This window comes from Hemibagrus wyckioides, linkage group LG09, assembly GCF_019097595.1.
Source record: "Hemibagrus wyckioides isolate EC202008001 linkage group LG09, SWU_Hwy_1.0, whole genome shotgun sequence".
Classification (NCBI taxonomy): Eukaryota; Metazoa; Chordata; class Actinopteri; order Siluriformes; family Bagridae; genus Hemibagrus; species Hemibagrus wyckioides.
Genome location: NC_080718.1, coordinates 11233589 through 11256072, shown reverse-complemented (window position 1 = coordinate 11256072; position 22484 = coordinate 11233589). Strand labels below are relative to the sequence as shown.

The 22484-nt window shown below is 40.6% G+C and overlaps 2 protein-coding genes across 4 annotated transcripts; one reads left to right on the top strand and one right to left on the bottom strand.

Annotated features, from left to right (window-relative positions):
- Positions 1 to 1223: 1223 nt before the first annotated feature.
- nubpl (nucleotide binding protein-like) lies at positions 1224 to 19103 on the bottom strand. Of its 2 annotated transcripts, XM_058399930.1 has the most exons (11): positions 18969 to 19103; positions 16218 to 16362; positions 9935 to 9969; positions 9738 to 9828; positions 9049 to 9088; positions 8874 to 8964; positions 7770 to 7863; positions 6775 to 6860; positions 4922 to 5042; positions 2857 to 2939; positions 1224 to 1367 (listed from the first exon to the last, which is right to left on the bottom strand). In XM_058399930.1, exons 1-11 carry the CDS (start codon positions 19101 to 19103, stop codon positions 1305 to 1307), a joined length of 984 nt encoding a protein of 327 aa, XP_058255913.1. In that variant the 3' UTR covers positions 1224 to 1304. The 2 variants fall into 2 exon arrangements, with proteins under 2 accessions (XP_058255913.1, XP_058255914.1); XM_058399931.1 differs by lacking the exons at positions 9738 to 9828; positions 9935 to 9969; positions 16218 to 16362; positions 18969 to 19103 and having other exon boundaries at positions 7770 to 7859; positions 9049 to 9090.
- Positions 19104 to 19200: 97 nt separating this feature from the next.
- Positions 19201 to 22326, top strand: LOC131359805 (D-aminoacyl-tRNA deacylase 2-like). 2 transcript variants are annotated; one of them, XM_058399933.1, is made up of 4 exons: positions 19201 to 19333; positions 19426 to 19544; positions 21069 to 21138; positions 21245 to 22326. In XM_058399933.1, exons 2-4 carry the CDS (start codon positions 19437 to 19439, stop codon positions 21568 to 21570), a joined length of 504 nt encoding a protein of 167 aa, XP_058255916.1. In that variant the 5' UTR covers positions 19201 to 19333; positions 19426 to 19436; the 3' UTR covers positions 21571 to 22326. The 2 variants fall into 2 exon arrangements, with proteins under 2 accessions (XP_058255916.1, XP_058255915.1); XM_058399932.1 differs by having other exon boundaries at positions 19225 to 19337.
- The last annotated feature ends 158 nt before the right edge of the window (positions 22327 to 22484 follow it).

Genomic DNA, 22484 nt, shown 5'->3' with positions numbered 1-22484 from the left:
AAAGAATGTGGACACCTGATCACCTCACCCATATATGGTTCTTCCCCAAACTGTTCCTACAAATTTGGAAATCTTTGGATCTTTGTGTGCATAAGAATTACAATTTCCTTTCACTGGAACCAAGAGGCCCCAAAGCATGACAATGCACCTGTGCATAAAGCGAGCTCCATAATCGCAAAGGTTTTTGTGGAAGAACTTGATTGGCCTGATCTCAACCCCACAGCCTCCTCACCTGACATTACTGCCTGACTTCAAGAATGTTCTTGTGGCTGAATGATCAGAAAAACCCCTCCAGCCACCCTTCTGAATATCTTGTGAAAGCCTTCCCAGAAGAGTGGAGGATATTAACACAGCAAAATCTACAAACTGATGTGCTTCCTCAGCTGTCGACAAACTTATGGCCATATAGGTTTTCATTCCAATCAAGCAGGAGCCACACCTGATTCCACCTGTTTAATAAACTCATCTTGGCTTTTAATAGGGTCAGGGATGGCTTCTGCTTGGTTGGAATAAAAACCTGCATCCAGACCGGCTCTTTGTGGATAAGATTGGATAGCCCTGGAGTAATTAGCATTATTAGATGCACAGAAGTTAGCAAATGATTGCGTGAGGACCAGTGAATCATGTGCTCACCATCCATCCATCCATCCATTTTCTGAACTGATTATCCTATGCAGGGTTGTGTGGTGCCTGGACCTAGGTGTACAAGATAGAAGACACCCTGAATGATGGGATGCCAGTCCATCGCAGGGCACAATCACACACACATTCATTTACACTTTATGGATAGTTTAGAGCTTGCAATCAGCCTACCTCGAAGAAACCATACCTTGAAGGACAACCTGGAGGTGCAATGTACACGTTAACCACTAACTCATATACCAAAATTAATTTTTAGCTACTTTATTATCTCATTCTGCTTCTGTGTAACCTTTGCTTTTGTTCTTAGGATTTATTTTCCTGAAACACGCCCCGTTTCCCACACGCTGTGCCAGACTTCTCTAGAAGCTGGACTGATAAATATTTTGTAATCTATGCAGGAAATTCAGCAGCATATTTGCCTATGTGAACCTTTCAAAATGGAATCTTAACTTCTTCAAACACTTGTGCACAGTTGCTGAATAAATGAACTAAAAATGTTGTTTGGAGAAAATAAAACAACCTTAATGGGCTGACAAAAAAAAAGAAAAAGAAAAAAATGAGACTCATAAAATGTCAAAAACTATGGTCATGAGTAAAATATTTATTAAAATGTCTCAATACTAGTAGCTAATAAATAAATAGTATATCAGTGTTGAAGTTGTTCAGCTGGACTCCTCTGCGAGGCGACGCACCACTGCTGACGCCACTCTTCTGTAAGCTTCAGCCTGCACATAATCGAGCAGAAACAGGAAGTGATCAGGAAAGAAAGTCTCATCAACCGATCAACCTACAGAATGTTATTACATTTACATAGGGACATAATTCTGGTTACTAACTGTCCGATTAAAATGGTCTAATAGATTTGGAACAAGACCTGGTTTGGCCGTGATGGATCTCATATCAGTCTGCCATCAGCTATCCTTACAATATTAATATCAACATTTCAAAAGAGAGTGTCTTGTCTCGCTGTATCATACTGCTTAGTTCAACACTATACAGTATATGCGGTGGTTGGACAGTGAAACTAAAACACTGGCCAATATAGTGTTAAAGGTCTCATGGCTATATAAGTGCAGCCTGGAGGCCGATTTAACATTCCATACTTAAGAGCACAGTGTGAAGGTTGGAGAGCAATAGCTCTCTACATAAAATGCTGCAATCTTCACAACATAATGGAAGACATATCGAGTTCAAGAGGACAAATTGCTGGTGTGTGTCTCGCTGGTGCATCTGTGACCTAGACAGCAAGTCTTTGTGTTGTATCGAGAGCCACGATATCCAGGGTAATGTCAGCATACCTCCATGAAGGATGAACCACATCCAACAGGAATAACCATCAACGCAAGAGGAAGCTGTCTGTGTGTCCGCTATATTAGTTACTGCTACTGTGTGGTGTTGGTGCTGACAGCAGATACAGAGAACATTGCTGCTCATCTATTCTATGTGAATCCTTTATGTCACTAGCAAAGCCTAAAATAGTCCTATTTCAACAAAAAGCAGTGACAGGCTATGATTAACATATCACTTTGAATGTAATCATAAAATAGTCTGCTAAAATAGTCAGTCATAATGCTTTTCAAACTTTGTCAGACCTGGATAAGATATAGATCAAATTCCATACTTTTCCTTAATTTTACTACCTTGAACATCGGAACCCTATACAACACAAAATGCGACTCACAATGTGACTCATGTCATCATTATTGTACTTAAACATTATAGTCAAAAGTTTGTGGACACCTGACCATATGTGCTTTTTAAGAACATCCCATTCTACATTTAATCCCCCTTTTGCTGTTATAATAAGCTTCACTCTTCTCACTCTGAGAAGGTTTTCTACTAGATGCTGGAGTTTGATTGCAGGGATTTGTGTTGTGAAGCCTGGCACATAGTCGGCAATCCAATTTATCCCAAAAGTATTAATTAGGGTTGAGGTCAGGGCTCTGTGCAGGGCACTAGAGTTCTTCTACTGCATCCTTAGCAAACCATGTCTTCATGGAGCTGGCACTGTGCAAACAAATACATTCTATACAATTGGAGGCTTCCAGGTTTGTGCAGAAGACCCACATATGGGCATGATGATCAGGCGTCCACATACTTCTGGCCATATAGTACAACATGTTATACAGTTAACATATGGTCTTACAGAACATGATGTACGTTACACATTAGAAACAGCTTCATCATGTTATTATTTCATCATTACGCAATCACCTCAGGACTGTCAGGAGAGGACACAACCACGGGCTGACCCTTGTCTGATGTCTCTCTGATATTCAGATGAAGTGGAATGTCACCTGTAATAGAGGTAGAGCAAACATATAACCCAAGATCTTATATGCAGGCTCAAACATATATTCTACTTTACATCTTTCCATACAACTTGTATTACACATCATATACTGTCCAAATCTCCACATTCACTCCATATGTACTATTAAATTTAGGGGCTTTCTCACATTTTGTTCATGTTTTTTTTCTCTGGAGTGATGGTTCTCTGTGTTATAAACTTGGGCATTTGATGAATTGTAAAAGCTGTTTTCGAACCTGGAACAGATCTCAGTTCAGTGAGCAACTCTTCCAGCCAGGCAATAAATCAACTAAATTTCCTTTCAAGTTTCACACTGCCATGAATGACAGACAGAATGCCTTCTATAAATATTGCATGAAAACCATAATTGTCATTATTATTATTATTATTATTATTAATATTATTATTACTGATTAATTACAAAGTGCACATTTTCTTGCTGAAAGGCTGTACCATAATGGGTGATGAGTGTCAAGCAAAATGAATAGAATACTGATTGTACAACATACACCAATCAGCCATAACATTATAACCACTGACCATAACAGCCATAAAATTATAACCACTGTTAGAAGCAGGAAAAATGGGCAAGAGTAAGGATTTGACAAGTTTGACAAGGGCCCAATTGTGATGGCTAGACCACTGGATCAGCAGCTCTTGTGGGGTGTTCCCGGTCTGCAGTGGTCAGTGTCTGTCAAAAATGGTCCAAGGAAGGATCAGTGGTGAACCAGCGACAGGGTCATGGGCGGCCAAGACTGACTGACGTACGTGGGGAGTGAAGGCTGGCCAGTGTGATCCGATCCAACAGACAAGCTACTGTTGCTCAAATTGCTGAAGAAGTTAATGCTGGTTCTGACAGAAAGGTGTCAGAATACACAGTGCATGACGGGTCAGGGCTGTTTTGGCAGCAAAAGGGGGACCAAAACAATATTAGGTAGGTGGTCAAAATATTATGGCTGATTGGTGTAAATTAACATATTAAAATCATCCTTAAAAATAATAAAGGTAAAAAAAATGTATAATAAATAATAAAGGTATATACTCATATAATTATTTATATGAGGTGATCTATATGATTTAATCCCAGACAATAAATCAATTGGATTCTTTTATTTCACTTTATTCCAAATTTCACAATGCCAGGAATGCCTCTTGTAGATACAGAGTGACTACACGTAAAAAATATATATAAATATACATAAAAATTCACAGCGCCTTATGTTTTTCTTACTGGCTTTGACAATCACACTCATCAATGTTTTCTTTATAAATCACTGTGCAGCTCATTACTTATTTCTAGTCATCTAGTATCTGTGTAAAAAAATTAACATTAACAATTTTTCCCTAAAATATCATTGTTACACTTGTTTTTTCCCTGTTTTAGGTCCAAGCTGGGGTAAAAGTTTTTAATATTAATGCCTCATTAACATGGAACAACTTACAGGAAAACGTACTATGCTCACGTCGTGGCTTTTGTAAATAACTAAGTACAGCCATTTTGGAAGTTGTTTCTGCGATACTTGATTGTATATTACCATATATTTTAAATGAATTCAATTGTTTCATTATTTACATATAGAGGAAGGGAGTTTTTTTAAAAAAAAAAAACTGTAATCATGGTGTCTTTAATTGTCTTTTGGTGCCTTCTTAGCCAGGCTGCTGTCGTAAAACATCTCTTTAAAAACATGCTAGTATTAATATGAATATATTAGAATAAACCTTAAGAATGATAAAGGATATACTTTTTATCTCCCATTTTCTAAAAATGCATGAACGGTAACTTTTCAGAAGATATTACTGTGTATGCAGTCACAGCTGTGATGAGGACGTCCTCATTCGAGTCTTATATAAAAACAACTTTACAACCATGTACTACTGTTCAATACTGGCAGGAATTTTTAAAAATTATTTGTGTATTTTTGGTGGTTTTACTTGTTTTCTAGGTGTTATTTGGTACACAAATCTTACCAAGAACCTCGACTCCAAGAGTACGTGCCAATTCTCTCGCTCCATCTGAGCCAAAGATGTGAGTCTGGTGGTTGCACTTAGGGCACTGGAAAACACTCATGTTTTGAACCAAACCCAGCACCTACAAACAAATAAACAAACAAATAAATAAATAAATAAATAAATAAGTTAATTAATTAAATAAAATAAAATAAAATAAAATAAAATAAAATAAAATAAAATAAAATAAAATAAAATAAAATAAATGACATAACTAATGACTAAAATAATGACATAAATAACATAAATAAAATCCTCGAGTAACATGTTCCATCATAACAACATTAAATCACTCTTTTTTTAAGTTACAAAAATAATTAACTTTATTTCTGTTCATTTCTATTGATCAGCATTAATCCAAGTAATTCCTCTACAAATAAACATAAAACTCTAGCTAGGATTGTAACTGTGGTTCTGTGAATCCTGCATGATCACCTAATTGCCTTCTTGTGTGCATGCGACGGTGAGACCTTTCAACAAAGTCCTTAAGTAACCGCATGATGCGGTATTTGCTGTAAATAAATCATGCAGCAATCTTTCCATGAATCAGTGGCAGAGGGGGAAAAAAACAACCCCTTAAGCTGCACTTTATTTGCCCTGGATCATGGGGGAACACATTCAAGTCGTAAATTTACAAATTTTTGTTTGCTTTTAATAAATATTTAATGAACTAATGTTATAATACTTAATAAAATAACAATAATATTCCTGAATTCACCTCCCTTTCATGATAACTGATTGGTAATCATAGCATACCAATGTCATGTGTCCTTTTTTCCCCTAAAAGACACGAAACTGCCACAGACATGCAGAGCGATTCAGGACACTCCAAATTATTATTATAAGAGATTATTCTTCTCGTCATGTTTTGTATCATTTTAGAAGGGCAGTATCATCTCAAATGGACCACTAAGAGTTTATACACAACCTGAGCTAAAATAAAAGACATTTGTAAGATATTTTGTCCACTGGAGTGTCATCGACCATCTTGAAAATGTTTCCTCATCCAGCATCAGTGCCTGGTAGCCCCGCCCCCTTTCTGTATGAGTGTTGAGTGCATGAAGTGTCCAACATACCCCTTGAATAAGTGCAGCATCCAGGTACTTGTTTTCTAATTTTCATTGTGAACACTGGAACTCGCACTAATCATACTACAAAATGGTGTACAATAATACGATGTGTGTGATTTGGGATGTACCTCTAGTGTTCCGAGGAAATGTTTGTTATGAGGGTTACTAGAAAATGAGTAAATGATTCCCTCAGTCCTACCTCAGCATCGGTGAAATCAAATGGCATGCAATACCTTGCTGTGCTACGGTCATCATTCCTACTCTATTAGTCCTGCAGGATGACATTCAACACTGCTGTATTATGTGTGTGTATATATATATATATATTTAGAAGCTCTTACTTTCTCGTTTATTTGTTCTATCACTTTTCTCTTGGTGTTCTGGTTCCTCGTGTTGTATAAGCACTAGATTTTGTTAGAAAATGAGAAAAAAAAAGCTCTCCAAAGCTTGGAACAGCCTCCTATCGTCTTATCTCATCTCTTTTGCCTTGATGCGTGTATTTGTTCCACTGAGCACTATATGGAGCTTGAGCAATTATCTGCTATGTGCCTCAAGTCATGTCTGTGTTATTAGGATTTATTAGTTATTAGGATTTAGAATCTAGCCTCAGCCATAGCTCATTCTTTTGATAACCTATTTCAGGAGCTTTCCCCTGTACAGCCAGAAACATCTGGATTTCATGGCCGACTGCGAGGGATGTGTTTGGTTACTGCACGTGTTTAACAGATGCTTTTAGAGTCTCACCGGCACGTTAACCTTGCGGAACATCTCAGCACCTCTGTGCGCATCTATCAATGCGATGTCCTGTGGAGTGGACACAATCACAGCACCTGTAATAAGAAGCACACATCCAATAAAAATTCGGAGAGAATTTGGTAGCGAAAACTTTTTGGATAAGCGACAGTGGAATATAGATGCAGAAGTTTTACTGCATTCCAGCTCTTACTGCGCTCCTGTGTCCGGTGTCAGTTTTTAAGTCGGTCAGAAATCATTTCTTCCATCTGCTCCTAATTTTTTTAAACCCGTAAGGCTATACATAGCTTAAGGATAACTTTTGTAGTGAAATGCAGATAACATGGTTAATATCATAAATCTGCTTACATTTTAATACAGACATAGGAATAGTCTTGTATATTAAATATTTAAGGTACTGAATGTGTACTTTCTTTGTTCTAAATGTTTTAATATTCTAAAACATACTGTTTATTTCTGATTTTAAATAAATAAATAAATAAACTCCAACATTATCAATACGGTCTCAGACTTTTGGACCCCACTGTATTTTTGTGCGGTTGCATAAAAACATCCTTCACATGGTAACATTTTGACATTTTATACAGTCTTTCCTGTATTGAAATACCATAAATATAAATATAAACATCAATAAACATCAAGTCCTGGAAATTTCACCAAAAGCATCATCAACAACAGATGGCTGATTACAAAATGAATTGATTAGACTTTTAGATAGATTAAGGCTATCCAATAACTTTACCAGGGTCTGACATTCCCTGTCTGAGGAAATCACACACAAATAGCTACAGGATAAGCATACTCAAAACCCAATGTCCAGATTCCAATTTCAGACACAGCATCTTCGGATAGGTTTTCCCAGACTGCCACAGATTCCCAGACTGCCACAGATTTAGTATTTTGTACCCTACTGGGTACAAAATACTAAATACCAACATACAAACAACTGAACACACAATATACACTTATTATTATTTTTTATTTACCTGCTATTGGGATATTCTGTGTAATGGAAAGTTGTACATCCCCTGTTCCAGGTGGCATGTCAATCACTAAGTAATCCAAAGAGCCCCAGTCTACCTAAAAAAAAAAAAACCCAGTGAAGTCTGAGCAAGCAAATATTCAAAAATCATTATCCTTTTAGAAGAAATGATGTATGATGTGCTGTCAATTCGTTTCAATTTTATTTGTACAGTCCTTGACAATGGACAAAGCAGCTTTAGAGGAATATCACCACTCAGGAAATAAATGATAAAGTTTATCATTTTAATGCATATTTATCCCTAATAAGCAAGCGAGAGGTGACAACTGGATGGAAAAAAAACCCTGATATGATATAAAGAAGAAACCTCTTGAGAAACCAGACACAAAAAGGAACCTATCCTCAGCTGGGTGACACCGGATAGTATAATTATAAATAATTTCCCTTTTACAACTGTGCTCTATATAGTCAAGTGCAATTGTGCAACCTGGAGTTTCTGAGCAACTTATGAGAAGCATTAGAGTAATTTCTGAATTCATTATAGATTTATCATGAAGTCTTGTTGAAGTTATCAAATGTTGAATGATGGAAACTTGATCAGTCCAGAAACATTGGTATTTCAGGAATAGGATGTGTAGCTCAACAGAGAGAGAGAGAGAGAGAGAGAGAGAGATTTGCAGAAGTGACAACATTGCTAACACAAACAGCCTAGCAGCAGAGATAAGAAACTGAATATTACCACAAAATTCTTAGTGCATGTCAGTGAAAAAGGTGGCTGTTTCTTTGTTTGTTTGTTTTTTTCCCTTAAAAACCACAGTCCAATTACAGCTGATTTCTACTGGCTCACCAGATTGCATGCAATTTCATGGGAAAAGGACAGTAACTGATGAATCGGCTTTTCCGTAGTGGGTGAGTGTTATTCGGTTATGGACTGCCTGCTGCTTTATGTGAGGGAGCAGAAAATCACAGCTTTCAGGATTCTCCTGTTTCACCATTACAAGGATTCCCGAAATCATTTACCTGCTCTTCCAGCTAAAAGGTAGATGTTAGGTACCTCAGCATTAAACTGATATGACAGCATGCCAAATAATGTAGCCTAGGACCGCACCTGCCTCAGAAGCTTCTCAATAGCTGACATGACCATCAGACCTCTCCACACAATGGGTGCTGTATCTTCAACCAGAAAGCCCATGGACATACTGAAGAAGGCAGAGCAGACGTGCACTGAGACTGGCTTGTGCTGGACAGTAATTTATATATTATTAATATATTCACACACTTACCAAGGGATCCCGAAGTTCATGAGCGGTCTCATTAAGTTGTCTGCAAACGTAATGAAAAGACAGATTTATATGTAAATATATACGAACACCTGCTTAACACAGTGCAGCGCTTTCGCAAACAAATATGTCCCTGTGGTACTATTCTCCTCCAGTATCTCTGTAGTCTTTATAGCTTTATATACCCTCGGTGACCACTTACTTTATTCACAATTGCTTAGTTCGCTTTATTAGAGCACCTGTGCACCACCCAGTCATGTGATCATCTAAATCACATGACACAAGCGCGGCGCATACAATCATGCAGATGCGGCTCGAGAGCTTTTTCCCAGAACCAGAATGAGGATAGAATGTGACCTCTGAGAATTGGAGTGTGGCATGGTTGCTGGTTGTTGGCACCAGACAAGCTGGTTTGAGGATTTCCCAAAAAACAAAGGCTCAAAAAAACAAAACAAACAAAAAAATTCAGTGAGCGGCAGTTTGTTGAGTGGAAATGCATTATAGAGAAGAAAGGTCAGACAAGAATATCCAGGCTTGTTTGAACGGACAGGAAGTTACACTAAGTCTTTACATCCTTAGTGAGCAGAAAAATCCTTAGTGATCAGAAAAAAACCCCGGTCAATCTGTGTATGAGTGTTCCTAATAAAGTGGTCAGCAAGTGTATATTCTAAAGGGCACCTGGTATCACCTACTGTCTGTTAATTCTGGGTTTCCTCTGAGGTTCATCAGCTTTGGGACTGAGGGGCCGTAAACATCAGCATCTAAAAGACCCACTGTCTTAGTCTGAAGAACAAACACACAGAAAAAATGTCTAGCCATGTCTGTAAACTGTCTTTCAGTATTATTTGAATGATAGTTTAATATGATGATGCAGGGAGGTGTACAGTACCTGATCATTGGCCATGAGTCCAAGAGCAAGGTTTACTGTAAAGAAAAGAGTAAATATTATCAAAACAAAACACATAGTTGCAAAAAGTGGGCTTTGATATTATCACACAAGGTTATGGAGCCATTCTGGCCCTTGTGATTTATACAGAAAGCAAGCTGGCCCTGATCACAGCTCAGGATCACAACGGCCAACGAGAATTATTCATTGTTTGGTTGCACGAGCATGGTGTAACCCTTTAAAAGAGCTCATCAGTAGCTTTTAAATGACACCAGCCCCAATGCCTCTGTGAATCACAGTGCCTAAAAAAGAGACAGCATTTCAGCCGACTTTGGAGATTTATTGTTATTTCTTATTAAAATGATGTCTCAGGCACTGCTATGGTGCTCGTAATAATTCAATCAAACATTTACATTTTCTAGAGAATTTTCTCATTTTATTTATTTGTTTTTAAGATTAAGTAAATGTGTAGTTTAAACTTTTGTTTTGTTTTGTCTATAATTATTATTATTATTTTTTTTTATTTGACATTTTTAGTTTTAGACACACCAATAAGCGCATTGTTTTGCACTGGTTATGACTCAGAAATAAAATAAAAATTAAATAAAAAATTTAAAAAGCAGTCTTTAGAGTCATCATATTTCTTTGTTCAAATTTTGTTCAAAATATTCTGAGAATCAAATAAAAAATATTGTGAAGCATTTACATTACATTTATCCAGAGAGACAATTTATCTCATTTTATATAACTGAGCAATTAAGGGTCTTGCTCAGGGGCCCAGCAATGGCAGATTAATGGACCTAGGAATCAAACCCACAACCTTCTGATTGTCACGAGGCCTGAACACCAGAGGGAGCCATCGCCCGAATATTAACTGTTTCTGCTCACTTCCGGTTCAGTGACATATAAAAGCAGCACGCTATCTCAGTCTCATTGCGAAGCATTGTTTCCTTAGTGTTACCTGTCAAGCCTTGATTTATCGATTGTCTCGTTTCCTCGTGTATGACCCTGCTTGTTTTCTTCTGACTTCGTTTTCTGGACTAGCGTTTTGGTTTTGACTGTTTCTTCATAGCTTTCTGGTTTTGACCCTGTTTTTTCCGTGACCTCGACCAAGATCTTAGCCTTTGGCCCTTTACATCATCCGCGAATGGATTCTAATACTCCTACGTCTGACGGGACGTTACAGAATGCTTCGCCAGAGATGAGTCCAGCGGATATGCAAGCGGTGCTATGGCGACAGCGAGTCCTTCAGCCGTTCAGCTGCTGGAATTACGCCAGGGGAGGGACACAGCCGCAGACTACGCAATAAAATTCCGCACGTTGGCAGCTCAGTCGGGATGGAATGCTACTGCTCTCATGGCGGTTTTCCGCGAGGGGCTCAACCCGGATTTACAAGCAGAAATGGCATGCCGTGACACGAACGTCACGTTGTCCCAATATATTTCCACTGCCATCCGTCTGGATAACCTGCGTCGCCAACACCGACCTACAGCCACCACCTCACGCCCCCTGCCGCGTTATAAAATGGAAGTGCGACCGTACACAGAGGATCATTCTGAACCCATGCAACTGGGAAGGGCACAAGTCACAGCGGAGGAGCGCGAACGGCGTACTAAACTCAACCTCTGCTTCTACTGTGGAAAACCCGGTCATAGAGTGCTCCGATGTCCTGAAAAATCATCTACGCCACAGGTAGAAAACATAGTACGCTTATCCAAAGTTTCTCTTCCGGCATATCTTCTCCTTGCTCATTCTCAGTTTTTTGTCACAGCATTAATTGACTCAGGCTCGGCGGTCAACCTCATGGACGAGACGCTGGTGCGCGATCATCCCCACAGTCCCATGCATACCCCCGCTCAGAGTGACTGCCATCGACGATCAGCCCATCGGAGGGGGTCTCATTTCTCAGCAAACCCAACCTATTGACCTCCAACTCGGATTATTCCATCATGAACGTTTATCTTTCTTTGTCATCTCCTCCCCGTCCAACCCCATAGTGCTTCACGCATACAGCTTCACGACCCAGACATTTCCTGGAAGGACGGTGACCTCCGAAGGTGGGCCCCTTTCTGCATAAAGAACTGTTTTTTGAATCACACTCCACGTCCATGCCTCGCTACTTCTATTGAAAGCCCAGCTTCGTCCAGTCCCACTTTGCTCCCTCCTGAATACTACGACCTACGTGAAGTTTTTAGTAAGGAAAAGGCAACCAGGCTCCCACCACACAGACCATGGGACTGCACCATAGAACTCCTCCCCAATGCCGTCCCACCTAAGAACCGAGTTTACCCTCTCTCCATCCCAGAAAAAAAGGCTATGGAGGACTACATCGAAGAGGCCCTTGCAGCAGGCTATATACGGCCCTCTACATCCCCGGCGGCGGCGGGCTTCTTCTTTGTGGAAAAAAAGGATGGAGGGCTCCGCCCGTGCCTTACCCTTATCCTCTCCCCTTAGTTCCAGCCACCCTTGAACAGCTACAAGGGGCCAAAGTATTCACAAAACTCGATCTACGCAGTGCCTACAACCTGATCAGGATAAGAGAAGGAGACGAATGGAAGACTGCTTTCCATACCACTAATGGACACTATGAGTACCTAGTCATGCCTTACGGACTCACTAACGCTCCGGCGGTGTTTCAATCCATGATAAATGAAATATTCAGGGACATGCTCCACAGCCACGTAATAGCCTACATTGACGACATTTTGATCTACTCATCAGACTTGAAACAACATGTTTCCCATGTTTGAGCAGTCCTCCACCGCCTGGCAACCCATAACCTCTTCGTGAAGTTGGAAAAGTGTGAGTTCCACCGTTCCTCCATCACGTTTCTTGGTTACGTGATCTCTCAAAAGGGGGTGGAGATGGACCAGTCCAAAGTGTCCGCGATCATGTCCTGGCCTGAGCCCACCAATGTTAAAGGCCTCCAACAATTCCTGGGGTTTGCTAACTTTTATTGCTGTTTCATTCGGAACTATAGCACCATAGCCAGTCCTCTGACCTCGTTGTTAAAGGGTAAACCACAGAAACTAAAGTGGACTGATCAAGCCCGAACAGCCTTCGATAAGCTTAAGCACAGCTTCTCCTCCGCCCCTATACTCCGACACCCACGACCTGACTTACCTTTTACAGTAGAGGTGGACGCCTCGAACAGCGGGGTGGGAGCAGTGCTCTCTCAACGCCAGCCAGAGTCCGGCAAACTACATCCATGTGCCTTCTACTCTCGAAAACTAACACCGGCGGAATTGAATTATGACGTGGGCAATAAGGAACTTCTAGCTATGAAGGTTGCCCTGGAGGAATGGAGACATTGGTTGGAGGGGGCAGCTCACCCGTTCCTCATACTCACAGATCACCGTAACTTTGCATACCTCCAAGAAGCAAAGCGCCTCAATCCACGCCAAGCCAGGTGGGCCTTATTTTTCTCACGGTTCAAGTTCACGGTCACCTATCGTCCCGGCACGAAGAACGGGAAAGCAGATGCCCTCTCCAGAATTCATGAGGTCAGCGAGTCACCCTCACACCCTAGTAATATCCTCCCACCATCTGTTTTAGTAGCTCCCATTCGTTGGGATTTCATAGGAGAAATTGAAAGGGCTTACACCTCCGAGGCTCCTCCCCCAAATTGTCCACCCTCCAAACGTTATGTTCCCACCACGTTCCGTCTAAGACTGATCAGGTGGACGCATGAATGCCCCAGCTCCGGCCACCCAGGCATCCATCGTACGGCCCAATTGCTGCGTCAAACCTTTTGGTGGCCTTCTCTTCACCAGGATGTGGAAAAGTTTGTACGCTCATGCGCCATCTGCGCCCAGTCTCGAACCAAGCGCCATCTGCCTGAAGGTCTGTTGGAGCCACTACCCGTCCCACGCCGTCCCTGGTCTCACATCTCTATAGACTTTCTCACTGACCTCCCCGACTCACAGGGCTTCACGACCATCATGGTTATCATTGACCGGTTTTCCAAGGCATGCAAATTGGTCCCCATGAAGGGATTACCTACATCTATGGAAACCGCCTTAGCCATTTTTCACAACGTATTCCGGAATTTTGGGCTCCCTGAAGACATAGTATCGGACCGGGGGCCGCAGTTTACCTCCAGGGTCTGGCAGGAGTTCTGTAAGCAGCTGAGAATCAAAGTCAGTCTGAGCTCAGGATACCACCCCCAATCTAACGGGCAAGCCGAACGTCTGAACCAAGAACTAGGAAGGTTCTTGAGGGCTTACTGCAGCAAGGAACAGCACCGTTGGAGTGAATTCCTCGCATGGGCCGAATATGCTCAGAACTCCCTCACCCATTCCTCTACGGGGCTGACACCGTCCAATGTGTTTTTGGCTATCAACCACCTTTGTTCCCGTGGTCCGGGGAGCCCTCAGACGTCCCCGCGGTTGACGAATGGTCCAGGCGAAGCCAGGAGATCTGGAAACGAGCCCATGTTCGCCTTCAACGGGCTATACGTAGGCAAGTAATTCAAGCCAACCGCCGACGCCAACACCATCCTACCTACCAAGTGGGTCAGAAGGTTTGGTTATCCACGCGCAACCTGAAACTCAAGCTGCCATGTCGTAAGCTCAGCCCCAGGTTCATCGGTCCTTTCAAAATTATTCGCCAGGTTAATCCCGTCTCGTTTCACCTAGAGCTGCCTGCCTCTTACCGCCTTGCACCCACTTTTCATGTATCCCTGCTCAAGCCCTATCACGAGCCACAGACCGCGGGCCCCACTGCCCATGAGCCACCCCCTCCCCTGGACACTGACGGTTCCCTCGCCTATCGGGTTCACACCATCCTTAACTCGTGTCGTCAGGGCTGCCGCCTCCAATACTTGGTGGACTGGGAGGGATACGGCCCGGAGGAGCGCTGCTGGGTCAATGCAACGACATCCTGGACCCCACTCTCATAGACGAATTCCACCTGAACTTTCCCCACAGACCCGCTCCTCGCCCGAGGGGACGCCCTCGACATCGAACACCTGGAGGTGTTCTTAGACGGGGGGGTTCCGTCACAAGGCCTGAACACCAGAGGGAGCCATCGCCCGAATATTAACTGTTTCTGCTCACTTCCGGTTCAGTGACATATAAAAGCAGCACGCTATCTCAGTCTCATTGCGAAGCATTGTTTCCTTAGTGTTACCTGCCAAGCCTTGATTTATCGATTGTCTCGTTTCCTCGTGTATGACCCTGCTTGTTTTCTTCTGACTTCGTTTTCTGGACTAGCGTTTTGGTTTTGATTGTTTCTTCATAGCTTTCTGGTTTTGACCCTGTTTTTTCCGTGACCTCGACCAAGATCTTAGCCTTTGGCCCTTTACCTCATCCGCGAATGGATTCTAATACTCCTACGTCTGACGGGACGTTACACCGATCAGTAACCCAACACCTTAAACACTAAGCTACCACATCCCCTACATTTATCAGGAATCCATTCGAATCATGACCAGAGTGTTTTGTTACAGCCCTAATATTTAGTTTTGTTACTTTCTCCGATGCTGCCACCATGTGATTTGCAAAAGGAAAATCTGAAACACATTCCAAAGTTTCAACATTTATCAACACTTTTTAAAATTTTATCATTCATCCCCTGACATACACCTCCATATAACAACACTGTGTTCATATTCACTGTGTGTTAATTCAGAAATAAATACAGCTCCTCGATATACAAGTGTCATATTTATCTCTTTCACTTTCATATTGAATTTCAGATCTGTTGTTATGGAGCTGGCTCCTTTTTTAAATACCACATGAAAGTCTGAACATTTCACAAGACCGCATTATGTCAGATAAACAGCCACAGCCACATGAAAATGCTCGAGACAAAAACAGTGAAAATGATAGTAATCTTTGGAGGTTTTTATGCAGGCGTTCCTGGATTTGTAGTAATAAGGTACTTTCAGTGACTCAGTACACAGCAACAACACTGAAGTGAAGAAAGAAAGGGGAAAAAAACAGAAACAAAGAAATAATAAAACATGTTGGATTGGATCTTGGCAGGAAAGAAACTGCAATCTTGTGAACTGTTTACTTTTAGTGAAGATAATAACTAGTGTCTCTTGGTGCAGAGGCAATGCTACGTTTACGCTGACATTTTGTACTTGACTGAGGACAAAATCTTTTCAAAAAGGAAAGTGCATGGGCTCCAGAAATAATAATAATAATAATAATAATAATAATAATAATAATAATAATAATAATAATAGAGGAAGAAGAAGAAGAAGAAATAGAAGAAGAAGAATGTTTGTAAAAGAGGCTTGAAAGTTTTGAGGAATAAATGATAAGAAATCCAGGAATACCAGCTGTGGTCGATTTTCCAACGCCTCCTTTTCCTGAAGCAACAGCGATGACCTCTTTAACCCCAGCTATGGGCTTTTGCTTTGGAAGGCCACGTGCCATGTGAGCCCTCTGCCTCTCTTGCTGTCTCTCTCCACCGGCTGAACTCTAATCAGTGAAGAAGACACCAGTCACAATAGTAGCAGAAACAAAATCAAAAAATCAAGCTACCTAGACTTAACACTGATCTAAGACTCGCTGTAATGAGTGTATATATGTTGCCATTCATGTAAAATTCATGCAAACTAAAATGTGTAAATTAGTACATTATTTTAACCCGGTAACAGATGTTAATAGTAATTATAGAAATTATGATTCCTAATTCGTTTTTGAGCAAACATCTCCCAGGAACATTTTAAGATAGTAGCAAATAAAACCTTCTTCGTAGTTGGTAAAGGCATAAAACAAAAGTTTGATTGATTGAGTTTCGTTTGCAACCACATTTGTAAACTGAACACTAGTTAACGAAGCTCCAGCTTAATAAAGGTTTTGTGAGATCATTCCAGAGCCAGGATGATTGTAAAGGTAATTAACAGATTGCTAATCAATGTGCTGAAAAATCCAATCCAAAGAAATATGAGCTACTGATTATAGGTAATTCGTAACCACAAGGTATTTAACAAATCTCAAATATTTATTAATACATTGAATAGAGTAATAAGGAAGGTGGATAATATCAGCTGACAACGTGACAAAGCCAACAGCTTGACCAGCATGTGCTTCATCAGCTGTTCAGACCAAGCTGAGATGTACGGACTATTTAATAACAGTTATAGTTTACCAAATAATAATAATAATAATAATAATAATAATAATAATAAACAATAATAATAACAATAAGAAGAAGAAGAAGAACAACAACAGCAGCAACAACAACAATAATAATAATTAATAATATTAATAATGTTTCAATGATTCAATAATTTAATTAATTCTAAAATAATTAAAAAATGTTAAATCTAAAAAAATCCAAATTCAAGATTTTTCCCTGTGTTCCTATTTTTCTCGAGTGAGTAAAAAAAGTAGTTTAAAACAAATTCTGGGTGTTGTTTATTACTATTATTATTCTTATTATTATTCTTTAATTGTGCTTTCATGCTTCCCTTCTTAGCCTCTTATCTCCTCCTTCTGAAGCCCAAAATGCATTACAGGAACTCAAAATCAGCACCAGATCATGACATTTTTCTTTACTTAACTAAGCTTCATTTTTCAATGATGCTCATGTCTAATAATTGTCCATATTGATCTGTGTATTTTTTTTGTCCTGCATTTGCACTTTACTTAGTGTTGCGTACTGTTACATGTTGCACCACTATGGGAAGCCAAACACATCAAAAGTGGGACGAAACCGCGCCACCCGATTGAGCCGCCCTGGGCGGACCCAGTTGAACTGGTTTACTTGCGCAGCCCAGTGGATAGCGCAGCGCGGACCAGTTTCAGTCCAGAAGCATGGACCAACTTCAGCAGCGCTGCTCGAACCACAAACCTGCGCGACCCTGATGGAAATAGACCCCGCCCACCATCAATTTACATTTACCCACAATTCTCCGCTAGGAAGCGCAAGTGCAAACCAGGCTTGGCAAGGCGCATAGTAGAAACAATATTAAATAGTCCTGACATTTTGAATAAAATTGAAGACGCTTTGGAAAACAGAAGAAACACTTCACAAAATGCAGAAAATGAAGATAGAAGGCTTTTTATTCCTCAAGTTTGAACACAAACGAGACCAGCAACACAATCGAGCCCAAAATTTTAAATTCCTGCCCCTTCTGTTGCAACTTATGCATGTAATTCCACGAAGTACTGTCGAACAACACTGCAGTTTCCATAAAGGAAAAATAAACATGAGAAATTTAAGTTCACATTCATACTGTCTGGCTATATTGTTGTAGCCTAAGCTTCCATGTGCACTTTAAACTACAGCGGAGAATTGTGGGTAAAATTGATGGTGGGCGGGGTCTATTTCCATCACAGTTGCGCAGCGCTGCCCAGTGGATCGCGCAGGTTTGTGGTCCGCACTGCGCTATCCACTGGGCTGCGCAAGTAAACCAGCTCATCTCTGCGCTATCCAGACTGTCCATTGGGCCGCGCAGATATTTGGTCCGCCCAGTGCGGCTCAATCGGGTGGCGCGGTTTCGTCCCACTTTTTATGTGTTTGGCTTCCCATACACCACGGTCCAGGAGAAAAGACATTTCATTCCGAAGTCTACAAGCTCAATATAGAGGAATGACAATAAACACTGTTGCCTTATTTTATCGTTTGTTTAGATCTGCTTTTGTAAACCTGGCATACATCATGAGCTACAATAAAACGGCTTCATTTATAGGATGCTGCACATCATTGCTCTGAAAGCCTCGGAAGAATTGATACAGTTTTACAGATCACAGGGTGAAGGATTTATGGTTTAGGATTTGTTTTTTAGGGGAGTTGTGCAGAGATGGGTGAAGTGATCAATTCCTGGCTGGAAAAAAACAGACAGATCTCGTTGCGTGAACATCATATTTGTTCCTGCACACTGTCTTTTCGTAAATTCTAGTATAGGAATATGAGTATGAAGCCTACAAGCTGCACCAGTGCCAATTATTAGCAGTTAAAAGGATCAACTCGTTTACACACGAGTCTTTCGAGCTGCATTACTGCCATGCATGGCTTTATGTACAGACTGTTAACATGTACAGTATACAATGACCACTGCTGACACACAGGGACTTACCTTCCAGCGAACAGCAGGTTTTGAGAGAGGCTGAAGATGTCTAACATCACTACATGACCAGAACACAGAGACAGTGGAAACCGAGTGGCGCTTCAACACTTGGGAAAGTTTTCTGCAGCTTTGATGAAATATCATTTTATTCACTGACAAAATATTAGCTCAGCAGCTAAACGAAAGGGTCATTCTGGTCATTTTTACACCCGTGCACTGCCTTGTTTAAGAAGACGAGTTTCCTATGAAAATTACAAGGTTAAACTTGACACGATCATGTCACTTAAACAGAGCTGAAACGAACTCTCTAAACACACGACTGTGAGACGTGATGGCGCATTGTGATGACGTAATGCGGAAGTGACTCCAACTTAGTAGGTATTAGAATTAGTTCTGTATCCCTGCTTCTTTATTTAGCATTTTTCTTGATAATTGTTTATCGTACTCGTTGATACATTTTGTTAAGATATCAGGACGATGGCGAACGGACCTACAGTGAAAGCCCGAGTACTTCTTCAGCAGTGTTTACATGCAAAACTTCAAGTGAAACCTGCAGACGCGGACTCTGAGGCTGAATGGGTAGAGGTGATCTGTCTTTATATTTAATCTCTCACTCTCTCTCTCTCTCTCTCTCTCTCTCTCTATCACTCTTAACCTCTCTCTCTCTCTCTCTCTCTCTCTCTCTCTATCACTCTTAACCTCTCTCTCTCTCTCTCTCTCTCTCTATCACTCTCTCTCTCTCTCTGTCGCTCTCTCTATCACTCTCTCTCTCTCTATCACTCTCTCTCTCTCTCTATCTCTCTCTCTCTCTCTCTCTGTCGCTCTCTCTATCACTCCCTCTTTCTCTCTCTCTCTATCACTCTCTCTCTCTCTCTCTCTCTCTCTCTCTCTCTCTCTCTCTCTATCACTCTCTCTCTCTCTCTCTCTCTCTATCACTCTCTCTATCACTCTCTCTATCACTCTCTCTCTCTCTCTCTCTCTCTCTCTCTCTCTCTCTCTCTATCACTCTCTCTCTGTCGCTCTCTCTATCACTCTCTCTCTCTCTCTCTCTCTCTCTCTCTCTCTCTCTCTCTCTCTCTCTCTCTCTATCACTCTTAATCTCTCTCTATCACTCTCTCTCTCTCTCTCTCTCTCTCTCTCTCTCTCTCTCTCTCTCTCTCTCTCTCTCTCTATCACTCTCTCTCTCTCTCTCTCTCTCTCTCTCTCTCTCTCTCTCTATCACTCTTAATCTCTCTCTATCACTCTCTCTCTCTCTCTCTCTCTCTCTCTATCACTCTTAACCTCTCTCTCTCTCTCTCTCTCTCTCGCTCTCTCTCTCTCTCTCTCTCGCTCTCTCTCGCTCTCTCTCTCTCTCTCTCTCTCTCTCTATCACTCTTAATCTCTCTCTATCACTCTCTCTCTCTCTCTCTATCACTCTTAATCTCTCTCTCTCTCTCTCTCTATCACTCTTAATCTCTCTCTCTCTCTCTCTCTCTCTCTCTAAACCATATAACTACAGTTGAATGAAAGAAAGTTCTGCATTACTTCCACTTCAGTAAATGTGTTTTATAAGCCAAATGTTTGTAGACACCTGACCATTACACCTGTTCGTATTCCTTCCCCAAACTGGAAGCACACAGTTGTATAGGATGTCTTTGTATGCTGTATCTTTACAATTGTCACAACCCCAGTGAACACTTTTGGGATGAATTGAAACCACTGACTGCACCCCAGTCCTCCTCAGATGACATCAGGGCATGAACTGTAGCTGAACAAACACAAATTCCCCCAAGCCATGTTCCGATATCTAGTGGAAAGCCTTCCTGAGGAGTGGAGGTTATTATTCCAGTTAAGCAGGACTGAAGGGAAGTGGTAGTTCAGTGGTTAAGACATCAGGTGCCCACAAACATTTGACCATATAGTCTGTCAGGGATATTTCACATGATTATACCGAGTAGATGAAGCTTAAACCTTTCAAGGTTTTAGAAATTGTAGTGGATATAGTGGATAGAACACTTTTCTAAAGAGTTTTGACATTTTCTTTACTACAGTTTGAAGGAAGGCATGCTACATGAAAAAGAAATGATCTACATGACCAAAATTATTTAGGTGTTTCATATATTTGCACAGATTAATCGTGGAATGGTCGTCTACATTTGCTTCTTCAAAGGTGGAGCTGAAGATATGATCCCTAAAATGGGTATTGTGTTGTTTTTATCTAACATTTATGACAATTTTATTAAAAATGTATTGTTACAAAAAATAAGTAATTATTTAATCTAGTCTGCTTTTCCTGCTTTTCACAGTGAACACCCTCCTGAATGTAAAGCTGTGTGAGACCGAATCGGGGAAATACACATCAGTTGTTGATCTGCCTGGCAGCGTCCTTATTGTACCTCAAGCAACACTTGGAGGCAAAGCGAAGGGAACGCGCATGCAGTACCACAATAACATCGGTAAAGAGGATGGCCAGAAGCTCTACGACAGTTTTGTCACTCACTGTGAAAAGGAGCTGAGCTCAGCTTCCAAGTGCGCCGAGGCTGGTGCAGAAGTCAAACACGGGACCTACGGCAACAGACAAGTCCTGAAACTGGATACGAATGGGCCGTATACTCATTTAATGGAGTTTTGAAAACAGTAGTCTACATTCTGAAAGTGTTTGTCATTAATAAATTTCAGATTGATTCTTTGCTATTAGTTGGTGATCCGTGTTGCGTTTTTTTTTTTTTTGTGCCTTCACACAGCATTCAAGCCTGGATTGATTAGATCTGTGTTTTATTGTTGAAACAGTAATACTGATGTACTAAAATTAACCAAATCAATCTATCTATCGATTTTTAAACCTGTATACCTGTTATGTTATATTATCAACATGTGCATTTTTGTATCTTCTGAAAAAAGAAAGTTGTCTTGTGTTATAATGTGACCCAGACTAAATGCTGAGATATAAAAATGGCAGTTAGGTGTGATTCTCAGCTAGTTAGTATACATCACTTCAGTTTCCATAGTACTAATGAAGAAGATCATTGTGTATGTGAAAGTTTTGTTTAAACTCTAGAGACTGTTGTGTGTGAAAATCCCAGAAGATCTCCAGCTTCTGAAATACTCAGACCAGCCCATCTGGCACCAACCACCATGCAACAGTAAAAGTCACCAAGATCACATTTTCCATTTTCCTCATTCTGATGTTTAATGCTAACATTGACTGAAACTTTTCAAGCGAATCTAAAGTATTATAATGTATTGTGATGCTGCTACATGATCGGATGATTTGTCAGTTGTATAAATTGAGCAGTAGCTAATCAGTGGATATGTCAGTGAAATCAGTGTTCTCCTGTAAATCTTGTAAAATATATATATGTTTTGTTTATCAATTTATTATCATATTATTAAAGTTGATTATATTACTTCTCTAATAAAGGGTTTGGATTAGTGTATTTTTTTTAAAACTGTGAGCAGAACTACACATGCAGTTGTACTACACATATTTAAGGGATTTCCAGTAGCCTAATTGAATTTTGTTTTCTATTTTATTTTGTTTTGTTT

What these genes read in the sequence shown, in the direction of transcription:
- nubpl (XM_058399930.1), bottom strand. Translation starts at nt 19,103, where the DNA reads ATGATATTTCATCAAAGCTGCAGAAAACTTTCCCAAGTGTTGAAGCGC. An exon ending in ATGAACTTCGGGATCCCTTG is followed by an intron (nt 8,965 to 9,048) that starts GTAAGTGTGTGA and finishes TGCCTTCTTCAG; the next exon opens with TATGTCCATGGGCTTTCTGG. An exon ending in TTGAGAAGCTTCTGAGGCAG is followed by an intron (nt 7,864 to 8,873) that starts GTGCGGTCCTAG and finishes TTTTTTTTTTAG; the next exon opens with GTAGACTGGGGCTCTTTGGA.
- LOC131359805 (XM_058399933.1), top strand. Translation starts at nt 19,437, where the DNA reads ATGGCGAACGGACCTACAGTGAAAGCCCGAGTACTTCTTCAGCAGTGT. An exon ending in CTGAGGCTGAATGGGTAGAG is followed by an intron (nt 19,545 to 21,068) that starts GTGATCTGTCTT and finishes ATATTTGCACAG; the next exon opens with ATTAATCGTGGAATGGTCGT. An exon ending in AGATATGATCCCTAAAATGG is followed by an intron (nt 21,139 to 21,244) that starts GTATTGTGTTGT and finishes TGCTTTTCACAG; the next exon opens with TGAACACCCTCCTGAATGTA.